This window comes from Aethalodelphis obliquidens, unplaced genomic scaffold (genome assembly GCF_003676395.1).
Source record: "Aethalodelphis obliquidens isolate GAN/ISIS:26980383/991018 unplaced genomic scaffold, ASM367639v1 scaffold36, whole genome shotgun sequence".
Classification (NCBI taxonomy): domain Eukaryota; kingdom Metazoa; phylum Chordata; class Mammalia; order Artiodactyla; family Delphinidae; genus Aethalodelphis; species Aethalodelphis obliquidens.
Genome location: NW_020837980.1, coordinates 1376338 through 1391911, shown reverse-complemented (window position 1 = coordinate 1391911; position 15574 = coordinate 1376338). Strand labels below are relative to the sequence as shown.

The following is a 15574-nucleotide window of genomic DNA, read 5'->3' as shown; positions in this document are numbered from 1 at the left end:
TCTTTATTTTCTTTACAAATACACTTTTTTGGGGCTGTGTTGTGTCTTCGTTGCTGCGTGTGGGCTTTCTCTAGTTGCAGCGAGTGGGGGCTACTCTTCGTTGCAGTGCACGGCCTTCTCACTGCGGTGGCTTCTCTTTGTTGTGGAGCACAGGCTCTAGGCATCATGGGCTTCAGTAGTTGTGGCACGAGGTCTCAGTAGTTGTGGCTTGCGGGCTCTAGAGCTCAGGCTCAGTAGTTGTGGCGCACAGGCTTAGTTGCTTCGCAGCATGTGGGATCTTCCTGGACCAGGGCTCGAACCCGTGTCCCCTGCATTGGCAGGTGGATTCTTAACCATTGCACCACCAGGGAAGTCCGAACCTCTTATTTAGACAGCTCAGGGTTCCAGTTATACGTGCCACCCATCATGTCTTTCTGACCCTGCCATCTCTCTGAATAGATTAAACTCCAGGTGGTTACTGGATGTGTATTCTCCTTGACTGCTGTCAAAGGAAATTAAATTAACTTTGTTTAGTTAGTATCAGTTTGATATGGTTGGTATAGGTTTTGGAATATGTTTTTTCAGGTTGCTTCTGGAGGTGGTGGGGTTGGAGATGGTGTTCAAGAACCAACAACAGGCAACTGGAGAGGAATGCTGAAAACTTCAAAAGCTGAGGAGTTACTAGCTGAGGAAAAATCAAAACCAATTCCAATTATGCCAGCCAGTCCACAAAAAGGCCATGCTGTGAATTTGCTGGATGTGGTAAGCTGCAGAATTTGCTTGAGGACAAATAACCAAATTACCAGGAAAACACTTTAAAAGACAAAAGGAACTGAAGTCTCAAAAACTTATTGAATGTTAAATGTTGTCATTTCAAAATGGCACAAAAGTAACTTTTTTCTCCCCCTCACCCCATTTAGCCAGTACCTGTTGCACGAAAACTATCTGCCCGTGAACAGCGAGACTGTGAAGTTATTGAAAGACTCATCAAATCTTATTTTCTTATTGTCAGAAAGAATATTCAAGACAGGTTAGTACTGTTATATAAATCAGACTAGAATACTGCGAGATGATTTCATAATCTGTTTTGAAAATACAAATATTTTTAAAAATTTACGTTTTTATTCTAAATCAAATGGATTATCTGATGTTTTGCAGTGTGCCAAAGGCAGTAATGCATTTTTTGGTTAATCATGTAAAAGATACTCTTCAGAGTGAGTTAGTAGGACAGCTGTATAAATCATCCTTATTGGATGATCTTCTGACTGAATCCGAGGACATGGCACAGCGCAGGAAAGAAGCAGCTGATATGCTGAAGGTAATTACTGTGAATTTTTTTGAATTTTCTTACTTGGGTTGTAGGTATAAACATTTATTGTTTAAAATGCATTCTGATCCTTGGAGATACATATATATAGTCTTTGTGTGATGGCTAATCTTTTTTTCTTTTGGCACTTGATTAGATTCAAATTTCAGAAAAGACACTGGTTAGTATAAATCAACCACATATAAAGTGGAGAGGTTATCCCACATTAATTCAGATTCTTTCTTTGATATTCCTTGTTATTATAACTTAAGCATTTATAATTTTTATAATTTTCTTTAATGCAGGCATTACAAGGAGCCAGTCAAATTATTGCTGAAATCCGAGAGACTCATCTTTGGTGAAGAGAACTATGTAATACTGAGACTCACTGACTTGCTAGTTACTGCCTACTTGAGTAGAATTTTATTTATGAACTCCTGTGTATTGCAATGGTATGAATCTGCTCATGTGAAGACTGGCTATAAACTGAAAATTATACTCTGTATTGCAGAACGAATCACACATTTAATCCAAATAATAAATGGCTGTTTCTAAAATTTCCTAGTATATATAAAATACATCGTCTATCTTGTGACAGTTTCATCTGAACTTAAAAAGAACTGTTAATAATTCTAGTTGTACAAGCAGTTTGTCTGTGGATAAGATGACCTGTGTAATCTGCTAGTAGTCTTAAAGCTGCTGCCATAGCCCTTCAAGAAGAATGCACCAAGACACCATGTCATATGACTATAATGCATGCACTATTATTTAAACCGAACTGGCTTTGAAAGAGGTGGGTTGACAAGTTACTCAGTAGTCAGTCACTATTCCACCTGTTCTTTGATTTAGTTTTATTGAGCTTCTCTGAAACCTTTGATGTGTTTGTAAGAAAGCTGAACACACGAGAGGATCTGTAACATTGACAATGATGTGATGTGCATAATGTGTAGCTACAGTCCTTCCACTTCTGGATCCACATTCCCCTGGTGCGTTAAAAATTACAATATCATCTTTGATCTTACTTAAACCTGGAAGCATGAGTTATGTTTTCCTGCATTAAGAACATCTAGCCTTGATTATCTAGTAAGACTTGGTAATGACCATCTTTCCTTTTAGTTTTCAGAAGTCCTAATAAATTCCCCTTGGTTTTCAAATATAATAGTAATAATTCAGATACATTTTTAAATTGGAGCCCTCAGACCATGCTTCAAGATTCACTTGGAGGTGGGACTTAAAACCAAATACTGTGGTGATTTTAAGTGTATCTTCTTCCTATTAGTTGTTAATAGTTACTTTTGCTTCACACCAACAAAGTACATTAGAATAGAAAGTAATGGTGGGGCTTTATTATTTAAGGAAAAACATCCTGACACACACACATACTCTTAAAGGCTTTCAGGGGTTGGGAGTAAGGTTTAGAACATATATACATTTTACCAAAATTCCCCAGGTGATTCTTGATATGAATTACATTATAAGTTTTAAAATGATAAATTACATATTACAGATATTAAAGTCTATTTTTAAGTTACGACATTTATGAAGGACTATTGGCAGGAACAGATGAATATGTCTGTTACTCTTGGCTAATGGCACCCATTTACTGTACTAAGACACAAGAGACTCAGCAACTGATCTCAAACATAAAAAAACAGATTCAGTCTGATATGATATGGTACTACTTATACTTAGCAGTACCATCTTCATAGAATACATGCTTCCAGAATGTTTATTAGCATACTTTAAAATCACTCTGCCATTATTAAACCTCAGTTTTGAAATTATAGCCATCCATGATTTACTTATTTCAGATAGATCAGATGACTTCCATTCTAGTCTAGCTTTTTTAATTTGTAAGAGGGGGAGAAAACTTACAATGCACCTTTCTCTAGCAAATTTCAAATTGAAAACATTACCTGCTATGATAATGCACTTGCTAGTACTATACACCGTGTACAAAGAAAAACAGAGAAAAGAGGTACGCAAAGAGAAAACCTCCTTTTGTTGACACTTAAACTGAGTAAAGTTCTGAAATGCAGAGATGATCTCTGACATTTATAATGGATACCTGTATGTTCTTACTATGTAAATAAACTTGCTGGTATGAAGTGACATTAAAGTTTGTCAATAAATGAATTCTTCCTAACTTTACTCCCAGAAGAAGGTTTAGATAAACTATAGCTTTTTTAACATATAAATCTACTTTGGAACATAGCAATACAGCTTACACTGTATGAAAGTTTTATGACTTTCTTCTTTTTAGATTTTCATAATTGACTGAGGTATTATTACATCTCCATGTTTTGCATATGAAGATAATGACTTGCTCCAAGTAATCCAGGTAGTAAATAGCTAGAATTTGAACTCTAAAGCCATGCTTTGCTGCCTGTAAGATTTTTCTAGAACACATCTGATTGCAAGCCATTTTGTGTTTATGTTTGTGCTTCACTTGATGCTCAGGGCAAATAGGGGTGCTATTACCTTCAATATTTCAGATGTTGGGAATAGTTCTGGAGAATCAACTTGCCTAAAGAATGTAGAGCTTAAGTCTTGATTCCAAATCCTTTAAATCTGACCTGAAAACTTCCCTTACTGGAATGTCTTTTGATATTCTCAAATGATTAGATATTTAGTGTATATATTTTGCCTCTATTTTATCTTGTTGGTTACTTAACTTTTCAGTTCATCTCAAGCTGCAATCTGCTTGGGGACATAAGTTGAAACTTAAAACTAATTTAAAAGTTGATAAATTTATAAGACATTGCTACCTTTTTTTTACTGAATTTTAGAAAACAAGGCTATGAGTAAATTTAATTTTATGGAAACACAGTCAAGGGACTGGAAAACTGAATTAGAAACTTTCTGAAAAGTCAAGTACTGACTTTTCTTTTCCTTGAAAAGAAACTATTTCTACTGTAATTTCTAATGCCAGCTATGGCTTCCTCTAACTTTTCTCCCTTTTTACGGAGAGCTGTATTTGCTTCCTAAACAACAAAAAACCTCTAATGAGATACACACCTGATATAAAAGTATCCACGATTACTTATACTACCTCTTTTTCATTGTTCCTCCTTATCTCCAAAACAGCAAGGACAGGATAGGAAAGACAGCATTTAGTTTTTCATAAAGCGTAATTATTAAAATAGAGATTAACCCTAGAAATCATGCTTTTCTGTGGTAGTCCTTAATGTTTAAGGATCAGGAAATAAAATATCCCACTATTACACAAACTTATCCAACCTATATAAATAATGAAATTACTCACACTGTGAGGCCTAGAGTACACTCCATTCTTTGTCTTTGAGTTGCATAAGTGAAGGTATAAATTCGTACATCTTGAGAATGAATGATGGATAAGTTTGAACCACTGGAAGGAGTTTTCATCATAGCTGAAGCCATTTTATAATGTAGAAGTTCCTTTTTCCTATTTTAAGTAACGAAAGCCCATTCTTAAGAATATGTTGTCCAACAACTAAAACACTCTCAGGATTTGTTACTTGTCTGTGATTTATACTGACTCCACCTTCTGTTATCATCCGATACCTGAAAAATAAAAATGTTCAGTAATTAGATAAATCTAATCACTGTTGACCGCTCCCAATAATACAGATACATCATTATTTCATTTAATTTCAAAGGCTCTCCTATTGAAACCATTTAGCACTAAATTGTTATCTTCATGTTTATTAGATTCTGCCTCCCCTTTAACGTTCTAAAGGAGAAATTCAACTAATATTTTAAATAGGTTGGGCAACCCCACTACTCCCCAGAATAAAGAGGATACAGACTGAATGTGAGAGGGGTGTGTGAATCTGTTTACTTAGGGCCTCTGTTCCTGTGATCTTCTCAAATTGTGACAATCCCTAAGCTGACTGATCCCAGTGTATTTATACAATAGTGGTCACTTAAACGTAAGCCTTTTCCAATGCTGGAGAAAAAACTGACCAGGTTAGACTAATTAGAGAGAGTATAGTAATACTAGATTTTAAAGAAAATTTAAGGTATTTTCAGCAGTAAGTACTCAGTTTTCACTTGATTCTCAGACTAACTTAACTTCTACAAGGAATGAGATGCCATTATCAGGAAAAACACCACCTCTAGAAACACAGGTTGTGAATTATAACTGTGAACCTAAAAGTTAAACAATCTTACCCTCGGGGACCACTTGGAATGGCATTTGCTTTGCGGCACGTATCTAGGACACTTGTTCCAGGGTCAAGAACTAATTCAGAAAATGAAGCTTCTTTAAACAATTCTTTTAACTCTTGATCAGACATGACCTCCAGTGCCTCTATGCTGCTATGATAAAGGGCTTGTGTACACCTGAAAAACACATTTTGAGAGCCACATCATGTTGAGTGCTTACTTAGACATGTGTTCTAACACCCAAAAACCAGTTATGAAGTACCCATTATGTTCCAGATGGAAAGTTTTTCAAACAGCAACATTGATCTTGTATAATTTATAAGCTTAATTCAGGATAATCTTTCTTTCTAGTAAATGTAGGCTAGTACTTTAAAGCAGTTAACGCTGACAGTCCTTGTTAGTGGTAAAAGATGACTAAAACATTGGCTCCAAATGTCCTCCAGTCTCTTAACTAATTAATCAAGTGTTCATTATTCTAAGAGGCCACCTTTTAGCAGAGTCCAGCCCTTCTTGTCCATGAACAAGCTTTGTTACTTCTGTAGCAAGTCGTTTCTGAGGACCCCGCTTTTCTGGCTCTTTGACATGCAGCTGCATTATGTGGTCAATCTCTGGAAGGGGCAGAAAAGTGAAGAGCTTCAGGTACCTTTGGGACAAAAAAAAAAAAATCCCGTTAGATTTATATAACATACCTAATTTTTATCTCCAGCTCCCTTACCCTTTAAAGAACATCCTGCTTACTTTAGAACTTATTTTTAATTATGAAATATAACATACAGAAATGTACTGAAAATGACAATAATACACACACCACCCTGACTGAAGATGTTACTATTTTGCCATCTTTGTTTCAAATCCTTCCTTTTTAAAAAAGTCATAAAATAGTATAGATATAGATGAGGGCCCCATCCACCTCAGATATATTCTCTTTCTTGCCCCAAAGACAACCACTAATCTAAATTTGTAGGCATCCTTCCCAAGCATGTTTTTATATTTTTGTTTTCTGTGTATGTACTCATAAATAAAAACTGTAATTTAAAAACTGACAAATATTTTATATGTATCAACTTTTAAAATCTTATCTTTGGTGAAAAGCACAGAGAAATACACAAACAACAGACATAGTTTAATGAATCATAAAGCAAATAGCTGTGTAACTATCGCCTGTCTAGGTATACAACACTGCTCCTACCCAAATCCCCTCACCCCTCCAAGGTAACCGCTCTTTGGACTTTTCATGGTAATTACTTCCTTGTTTTTATATTTTTACCATCTCAATATGCCTCCCTAAACAGCATCACTTAGTTTTGCCTCTTTTTAGACTTTATATAAACAGAATCATACAGAATATATATCTTTTGGTTACTCTGGCACACCATTATGTTGGTGATTCACCCATGTTGCTGTGTGTACAGCTGCTGAGTACACATTCCATGTTATGAATGCTTCGTAATGTATTTATTCTAGTGTGGATATTTGTGTTGTTCCTACTCTTGGACAGTGGTTGATGGTGTGCACATGTGCACTCATCCGTTAGGGATGTGCCCAGGGGGAGGGACTGCTGATCACAAGTCATGAGTATTTGACCTGAGTAGGCAGAGCCACATATTTTTCCAAGTGGTTCTATACCTGTAATGTAAGTGCTTGACATTAAGCTTTTGATTGCTTAATGCCAAGGTATCCATTTCAAAGACATCGATCTCGAATAAGCATACTGCCAAATGTATGACACAGCTAGTACCAAACCAACCAGATAAGGAACCAGGCTGCCGCCACTCATGAAAGTCCCCTTTCAGAAAGCCCTGGGTAGCCGAGATAACTCACTGCTTGAGTGACCCCTCTTCACCTTTCCCACTCCCTAATTCTCACTCTATGTTTTAAATTAGCCAGTGAAGAGTGAACCTGCGAAATCCTAGGCACCCCAATAAGGACAGAGCTCCGGGCCCATGCTCCCTCCTTCCCCATCCCTGACTCACTGTGTGGCCCCTGTAGTGCCATGTGCCCTCCAGAAACTGTAAGTAACAAATCTTTTTTTTAAAGTTCCCTGATGATTATTGCTGAGCTGTCTCTTACAATCATAAGGACCACAGCACTGGTCCAGCCACAAGGTTGGCTCTGGCCCAGGAAATGTCTGTGAGGGCTCCTACACAGTATGGACCGAGGTGAGCACCCCCAGGCATTTCTAGCTCATGGTATCACTACCAACAGGCTGAGGCCCACACAACAACTGGCAATGGCATAGTTGGCAGGACTGCATGATTGCCCTTTAGCTTTGACTAGTTTACTAACTGGCTAACCCAGGTGGGCAACACCATTTGGGAGGACAGCAATGCATGCTGGAGGTCTATAATTCTATGCCTTTTGCATATTGCCTCTGCTGTGCTGCCAGCGGTATCCATCCCCAAACGTCACTGCTGCCATAATTCAATGATCTCCGCAGAGCAGTGTGATCAGTGATCAAGGCCATATGGTCTAATGAGATGATCAGACCACAAATTATACAGACGTTGATTGAGTACATGAGTACATGAAGGTCCTCCACATCTCAAGGCCAAGGAAAGCTAACGAGGGTGGAATGGACCCCAAGGCTACTATCACTGCCCAAGCTGAGGCTCTGAGCTAAAGGCAAGAGGAAAGAATAATTCCCACAGGTAAGAAGGAGGGAGACCTCCCCCTGGGACTGGTGGGTCATAATGGGATTACACTTCCTAACCTGGATGAATGGAACAGCCTTGTATCAGGAAACTATTGGCAGAGCAAAAGGGGAAATACAGTCGAGTCTTGCTGTCACTCTCTGTCCCCCAAACTCGATGGGATATCGTGGGTCCAGTACCTGGTATGATGTTGCTAAACAATGGACAAATATAAATGTCCTGAACATCTTGTGCCAATGCCTCGTAAGACCCCTGAGGAGGTACACCAGCTCCTCGATAATACAGAACCCCTATGGATGCTTCCTGGATGTTGCTTAGTGTCGCTGAGTACCAACATTCCAAGGCTCACAGTGAATGGAAAACATGAGATTAGGCCTGTCTCCTGCTGTGCAAAAGTGGCATGGTCCAGTGGGTTTATCACTTCTATGACCAGACTCACTCAAGTGACCCCCTCTTCATTCTAACCCTGAAGAAGTCCCATTTGACCCTGAGTCCAGAAAATTCTTTTTACAAAGTGCTCCCTCTAATCACGGGGTAGTGCTCCTACATCTTACTGGGACTGTCAAAACCATTCAAAAGGCACTGGAGAGCACTGACAGTGTTCCTATACATGGAGGAAATTACTCATTAAACCACCACTGTACTCAGATATAACAGGTAACAGGCCTTTTCATGTTCTGCAGGCAACGCCCTCACTGCTCACTAATTCTTTGCCACAATCACAATCACACGCAAGTCTGCCACCTTCCACTGGGGTGAGGCACAACAATGTGTTTTGGAAGCTGCCCAGCAGGCAGTCCAAGGAGCCCTACCTTTAGTCCCACCTGGCTCCACATTCCAAGTCAGTGCTTGACCATATCTGACTATGCCCCCTTGGAGTCTCTGGACCAAACATAAGTCTACCTGATTTCCTATGGGGTTTTGGATTAAGTGCCTAACCCCAAAGGATTCTACAGGGTTCTTTTAGAAACTGAGGCCCTAACTGGCCCCCAATCAATACTACTCCCTAACGCCCTGGGTTAGAGATGCCTCTGGCAGAAGCTTAACACCACAACTGATGCCTCCTTGGTAAAACGAAAATGGTACCTTCAGGAGAGGGCTAACCTTGATGTCAAAGCCTTTAAATATTACAGGAGGGGGCTTCCCTGGTGGCGCAGTGGTTAAGAATCCACCTGCCAATGCAGGGGACACGGGTTTGAGCCCTGGTCCGGGAAGATCCCACATGCCAGGGAGCAGCTAAGCCTGTGCACCACAACTACTGAGACTGCGCTCTAGAGCCCGGGAGCCACAACTACTGAAGCCCGTGCACCTAGAGCCCGTGCTCCACAACAAGAGAAGCCACCACAATGAGAAGCCCATGCACCGCAACAAAGAGTATCCCCTGCTCGCCACAACTACAGAAAGCCCATGCACAGCAACAAAGACCCAACACAGCCAAAAATAAATAAATAAATAAAAAGTAGGGAAAACTATATTATGATTCAGAGTTATATATCTGAAAAATCAAAAAAAAATTATAGGAGGGTGTAGCTTCCCTCATGATCAGCTCCTTCCTCTTCCTCTGGCTGCTTGGGGAGCCCGTTGGAACCAACTGTCTGAGACGGACAGGGAATCCATATTCTTCACCAATGGCAGCACCACCATGTATGCACTGCAGCTTGCTGGAGGGCTGTAGCATTCCCCCGGTCTCAGGCACCTCTCTAATTGAAGAAGGCAGTCCCGGCTCAGCCCCATTGGCAGAACTTGTAGCTGTTCACTCAGCCCTTAGAGAGCCATAAAGAGGCCTCTGGCAGATCCACATTTTCACAGACTCCTGGGTTATTGCTAATGGCCTCACGGTTTCGTCTGGCCAATGGCTAAGGGACAATTTTCTCATATAAGACAAGCCCATTTGGCCCAGACATGGAAGGAGTCCCCAGTTCCTATCATTGTTAAGTCTTATGTTTCCGCTCAGACTACCTGCTCTATGCTGGAAGCCATTTTCAACAGTACTGCAGATTCCCTCACTAAGCCACCACACTGCCCAGCACAGACCCTTCCTACCAGCTTGAAAAATGGGCCCACACAACCTTGGGTCACCAAGGAATTAATGCCTTAACAGTTTGGGCTTAATTGAGGGGACTTCCCATCTCCTCAGCAGCAGCCAAAGTTGTGATAGACGACTATTCTCTGCTCCCAAACCAAACAATAGAGGATATCCAGATGGGGACATATTCCCTGGGGAGACCAACCATGCTCCTACTGGCAGGCTGATTTCACTGGCCACTGCCCCCTTCTCCTGGGGCCTCCAGATACACCTTCACAGTCATTAATACTTACACGGGACTCCTTTGGGCAACTCCCAAATCTCTTTCCTCACTAAATTTATTCTCGTTCCCTTTGGATCGCCAGACATTACTGACTCTGACCCACTTTACCTCTCCAGAGATTAAACAAAGGGCTCTCCAACATAATATTCTTTGGAATTTCCATCTAGGCTATAGCCCCAGGCAGCTGGCCTCACTGAGCATCACTGGCCTCCTTAAAGAGACACTCCTGAAATTAGTTTTAGGCAAGTGGTCCCCCAAATGGACTGAACTCTCGCTCCAGGCCCTCATCTTGTTTAATTCTTGCCTCCTGGGCCTTCCTACCCTATATACCAACTGTTATGCACACATCCAAATCCCACTTTTGGTCACCTCTGGCAATCCTCAAGCGTTTACCCTCCAAGAGAACTCTCCATTCATGTAGCGTTCTTTATTTTTGCTCAATAGTGGTTTGCAATGTTCTGCAGGCAAGTATTATACATTTAAAAATTTTTAAGAATTATTCCTAAGTTATTTTGATGATAGTTATGTCAAATGATATTTTTTTGAAAAATTCACTCCTTTGTTGCAGGTGTATTTCTCATTAATTTATATTCTTCTAAGAGTTTAAGATATTGTGAATTAATAAGAAAATCACTTTAAAAAAGGACCTTCAAAAGGATCTTCTTTTATGTTAAAGAAAAGGAACTTTAGAGACAAAGGTGAAATAAAAGTCAAGATGAAAGGAGTAAAAAACTAGAATATGCAAGCAATAATGTCCTAAGAACCTGCTAGATGTAGATGACAAACTTGGCTCTAAGTTTTCTAGCACCCACAGTGGTTTTCTGCTTTAACCAACAAAAAGTGTTTAACTACAATGTTCTGTGATGTACTAGCCTTAAATAGAATCTACGTTAAAACAAAACAAAAAAACTATGAAGGGTACAGGGAGATTCAATGGCTAAAACTTATCATGAGTTTTAATGAACTTAATTTTTCTCAGCACACAATTAAGAACTCACCTTTCTACCAAATCATCTTGCTGCCTGACAAAAAATTGATACAATTCAAAAGGAGATGTCTTATCTCTGTTTAGCCACACAGCATTGCCAGCAGACTTTCCCAGTTTTGCTCCAGTTGTACTTGTAATTAGAGGAACAGAGATTCCAAATACATCTTCTCCAGTCAACCTATGCATAAAGAAGAACTTTATTATGTGCTTTAAGCTCAAGTGGTGGTAGGTTCTGCTAATCATTCTCAGATTTCAGTCTGGTTTCTTGATCTAAGAAAACCTCCTTGACCTCCTAAACCTGGATTCCTGTCCATCTTACTGCTTTCACAGCACTCTATTGTGACATTTGTCATTCTGAGCTGCAATTGAACCAGTGACTCTGGGCAAGCCAAAGGGAAGTGCTGCATAACTGGGGCCTAGACATTTTTAAAGGTTGGGTAGGAAGGGGAGAGAAAACTGGGTAAAGAGGAGTCAGGTAGAGACACCAAAAGAGGTGTCTTAAAGGGATTTTAAAAATCAGTAGCACATGAGCTAGTCCTGTAGTTCATCTCCCTCAAGCAAGTGCCACTGAAATCTACATTATTCGCCAAATATTTGGTGCTGAAAAAAATTTTTTTGAGATGCCAACCAATGACTAACACTTAGCTTCACGGAAGGTGCAGAGCAAAGCAGAGACTACTCAAAGAGGCCCAGTCACGTTCAGGTTATAAATGAAGACAAGCAGTCTTTCAAATCAGAAACACAGAAAAAGCTTCTTAAAAGCAGCAAACACATACAATCCGAATCCTGACTAGGAGGGTCTATTTCCTGCAGAGCTCTATAATATGTCCCATACCTAATACCATTACTTCAGCCCTTTAGTTCTCATTAGCCAGTGATATTAAATTAATTCCATTACGGACCCTTAATGGAAATAGAACCAACAAGGGCAGGAACGAAGGGCGTCATTCCACAATGCTAACAATGCAACACAGGCTATTCGTGTGTAAATTATTTGGTCTAGGATTTCTCCAGGTCTAAAGGCGCTTACTTATGGATGAACTCGTATCCGGACATGATATTGCCCAGCTGATCAGATCCACCCAGCTGGACCCGGCATCTATAATGCTGGAACAGGTAGTAGAAATCATAGGCCTGGAGCACCTGGTATAGAAACTCGGCCAAACTCATGCCTTCGGAGCTCTTGAGCCGAGTCTGCACGCTCAGCCGGCTTAGCAGCGTGCCCATGCGGAAATGGCCGCCCACTGCCGCTAGGAAGTCCACCAGGTCCTGCTTCTGGTACCACGCCGAGTTGTCCAGCACGGTGAAGCTGCCCCAGGTCCGCCCATTAGCGAAGAGCTGCTGGTGATTAGCCGCCAAGGCTTTGAGCCCTTGGCGCAGGGCGCGCGCGTTGCTTTGCACGCGCTCTGCTTCCAGCGCCTCGCGCTCCTTGGTACGGCCGCTCGGGTCTCCCAGGCGCGCCGTGGCACCGCCCACCAGGGCGATCACGTTGTGGCCCGCTCGCTGGAAGTGAAACAGGCCCAATAGTGCCAGCAGATGCCCCACATGAAGCGAGTCGGCCGTGGGGTCGAAGCCGCAGTAGATGGTCTGGGGAAAACTGCCCGCCGTGCCACGGTCGAAGAGCTCTGGGAGCTCTGTCTTCGTACCCCTCTCAGGGAAGAACTCCTTGAACAGACCCCGAGCCTTCTGCATCGCCAGCAACCCCTGAGCGCCCGAGTGGGCCTCACGCAGCCCCAGGGATAAGACTCCTGACTGGCCTGGGGTACCAAGCCCCTGGCCACGGGAAATGCACCGCAAGATGGGCGCCGCCATGTTAGCGGCGGCACGAAGGGAATGCTGGGATCTTAGAGGCCCACCACAACCCTCAGTGCCCGCCTCCTACAATTCCTACGGAATTTACTTGTGCTTTTTTTCTGCGCATGCCCACGTAGGGCAGGGCGGTTAGTTACGGAGCTCCGCAGCCTTGGAGTTCTGACTACCTCGGTGTAGTTACTGCTTAAAGTCTGGTCACCGTAAGTACACTAAAACTTAATTTCCTCATCCGTAACTTGGCTATGTTTATGATAATAGTTCCTATCTCAGATGAATGTTGTGAGAATTAAGAAGGCACCTGGCACATATTGAGCATTCTAAAATATTAGCTTTTGTTTAAACTTTCACGTAAAAATAAGTTGTGTTGCGCAAGTTGTTTGAAATCTCAGTCCTATGCAAAAAATTGTTCACAGAAGTTGTGAGGGGTCAGGAATTGGTTTAACCTCATGGAGAGATACGGGGTTGGCGTCGAGACGCAATTTCGTAATACTGATTTCCAAATGGATGAGAACACCTCAGCCCCCAGTATTCATTAGCCTCTCCAGGAGGTGGCAGTCTTGTCCAAGCTATAACGAGATAAAATTCAATAAATGCAGAAAGCCCAGTTTTATTAATTTATTTCAATTACAGGTAACCAGGTGGGACACAGCTTTGGCATAAGTGGATTCAAATTAGTTATCACATTGGTACAGCAATAGCCAGGTGTTAACAGTTCTCCAAGCACTAGGGATGGGGGTCTGTCTGGCAGCTGGCTGGCAGGGATCCAACTCCAAAACTCCATTTTAAAGTCTCATTTCTGGAATCACTTGCAATGCTAACTGTCTTAGATAGAGTTTCCTGGGAAAGAGACTCGAGTGGGAGATTTGTGTGCAGAATTATTGGGGTGTGCCCTTGGAAACGACATTTGTACTGAAGTGATGGAAGCAGGGTTGGGCAGAGGGAGGGGTTGCTCTATGAACACTTTCTTCAGGCAACTCCATAGGGAGCTCTGGAGCTGGGATTTCCTTTCAGAGTCATCCTGATTAGAGGCAAGGGGGCATGCCTTTGTACCCTGTTATTGGCCTGTCCTTAAATGTGGAATGCCCCGCTGTGAGTCATCGGCAACCAGTACTCTCAGCGGCTGGGAGATTAAGTGCATTGGTCCTGAAGCCGGCATCTGGGCCATGCTCCAAACTGTTCCCTAAAGGATCTTTTCCATTTCTTAACATTATAAAGTGACTTAACAGAATGAAATATTATTTTTAAAAATTAGTTTCTTTGTATATGTGATTATCAGTGAGTTTCTCATTGCCAAACAGTAACTTCAGTAGGAATTTTAGATACTTATTCATCAGGCTATGTATTTGTATCCCAAATCCCATAATTTTTTTCCCCAAAGCACATAAACTGAATGATTTAATTTAATATCAGCAAGAGCCAAACTATATCTTGATAATGAAAATGAAGACACAGCAATATTTTCCTCCAGAAAATGAACATTTGAAGGAAGAAACATTTCTTTAAAAAAAGTTTATTTGTAAAAGACAGCCTCTTGCAACAAGGTTTTGTATTTATATTTTGATTCTGTGAATTAAAGTGATATTTTAAACTGCATTGAATGTAATTCATTGAATGTCTATCATTATCTTCCTGCCTCAGTTTAAAAGATGCTAGATTAAAAAATATTTACAGTTCCTTCTGGTCCTGAAGGAACTAAGCAGGGCATGTTCTAACTCTCATGTTGCTATTCAAAATATCTTAAAATTTGCCATCATAACCAGTTTAGCTGCAGTCTTGTTTCACACCACTTTGATCAGGGACATATTTCAGTATGTGTAGCAGGAAAGTCTCCTGAGCACACAGCAGATGGTGCTTCCTATTTAGTATCTAACACACAGGAAGATTTTAACATTTTCAAAGGAGTATCTTTCATTCTTGAGGTTTCTGGTTAATATGACAAGTAACTATCTGTGACTTTTACAGGTATGTTAGTAATTTTATACCAGAATCTATGACTTCATATTGTGGTTTAGTTACTTAGTCACTTCAGGAGATCATACTTCTTATAGAACTCTCCCTGTTTCACCATTCCTTGATTGCCTGTGCTTAATGGAGAAGAACTTTTGTGTACAATGAAAAATAGAAAAATTTTATCTGACATTAGAACTTATTATAAGGTCTTTATAGATTTGAGTTCTGCTTGGTGTCTTCTTAAACTTAGTTGTATTTCATGAACCGGTAGTGAACTCTGGTACAGAAGGTAATATCAGAACAAGTGCTATGTGAGACTTGACAGTGGCTCAATAACAGCAAGTTATTTCCTTTTAATAATTTGTCTTGGTGTAATAGGAAGAGTGCAGCTTTGTCTAAAAAATGGAAGCAACTGAAGAAGGTGGGACTTTAA

General features: G+C 40.8%; 2 protein-coding genes across 10 annotated transcripts in view; one reads left to right on the top strand and one right to left on the bottom strand.

Annotated features, from left to right (window-relative positions):
• The window catches only part of DNM1L (dynamin 1L), a 58445-nt gene extending 56139 nt beyond the window's left edge, over positions 1-2306 (top strand). For 5 of the 7 annotated variants that reach the window (XM_027129266.1, XM_027129263.1, XM_027129262.1 and 2 more), the window contains 4 exons: positions 565-741; positions 900-1009; positions 1138-1297; positions 1591-1845. In XM_027129266.1, the coding sequence (XP_026985067.1) occupies positions 565-741; positions 900-1009; positions 1138-1297; positions 1591-1647 (504 nt within the window). In that variant the 3' untranslated portion in view covers positions 1648-1845. Of the gene's footprint in view, positions 1-564; positions 742-899; positions 1010-1137; positions 1298-1590 lie in introns of all 7 variants that reach the window. The other 2 variants (XM_027129260.1, XM_027129265.1) reach the window with 2 other exon arrangements.
• Positions 2307-2609: 303 nt separating this feature from the next.
• On the bottom strand, positions 2610-13269 carry YARS2 (tyrosyl-tRNA synthetase 2). 3 transcript variants are annotated; one of them, XM_027129267.1, is made up of 5 exons: positions 12410-13269; positions 11390-11557; positions 5919-6074; positions 5438-5608; positions 2610-4828 (listed from the first exon to the last, which is right to left on the bottom strand). In XM_027129267.1, the coding sequence occupies exons 1-5, from the start codon at positions 13189-13191 to the stop codon at positions 4669-4671; spliced, it is 1437 nt and encodes a 478-aa protein (XP_026985068.1). In that variant the 5' UTR covers positions 13192-13269; the 3' UTR covers positions 2610-4668. The 3 variants fall into 3 exon arrangements, with proteins under 3 accessions (XP_026985068.1, XP_026985072.1, XP_026985069.1); XM_027129271.1 differs by lacking the exon at positions 5438-5608 and having other exon boundaries at positions 12410-13217; XM_027129268.1 differs by lacking the exon at positions 11390-11557 and having other exon boundaries at positions 12410-13217.
• Positions 13270-15574: the final 2305 nt, after the last annotated feature.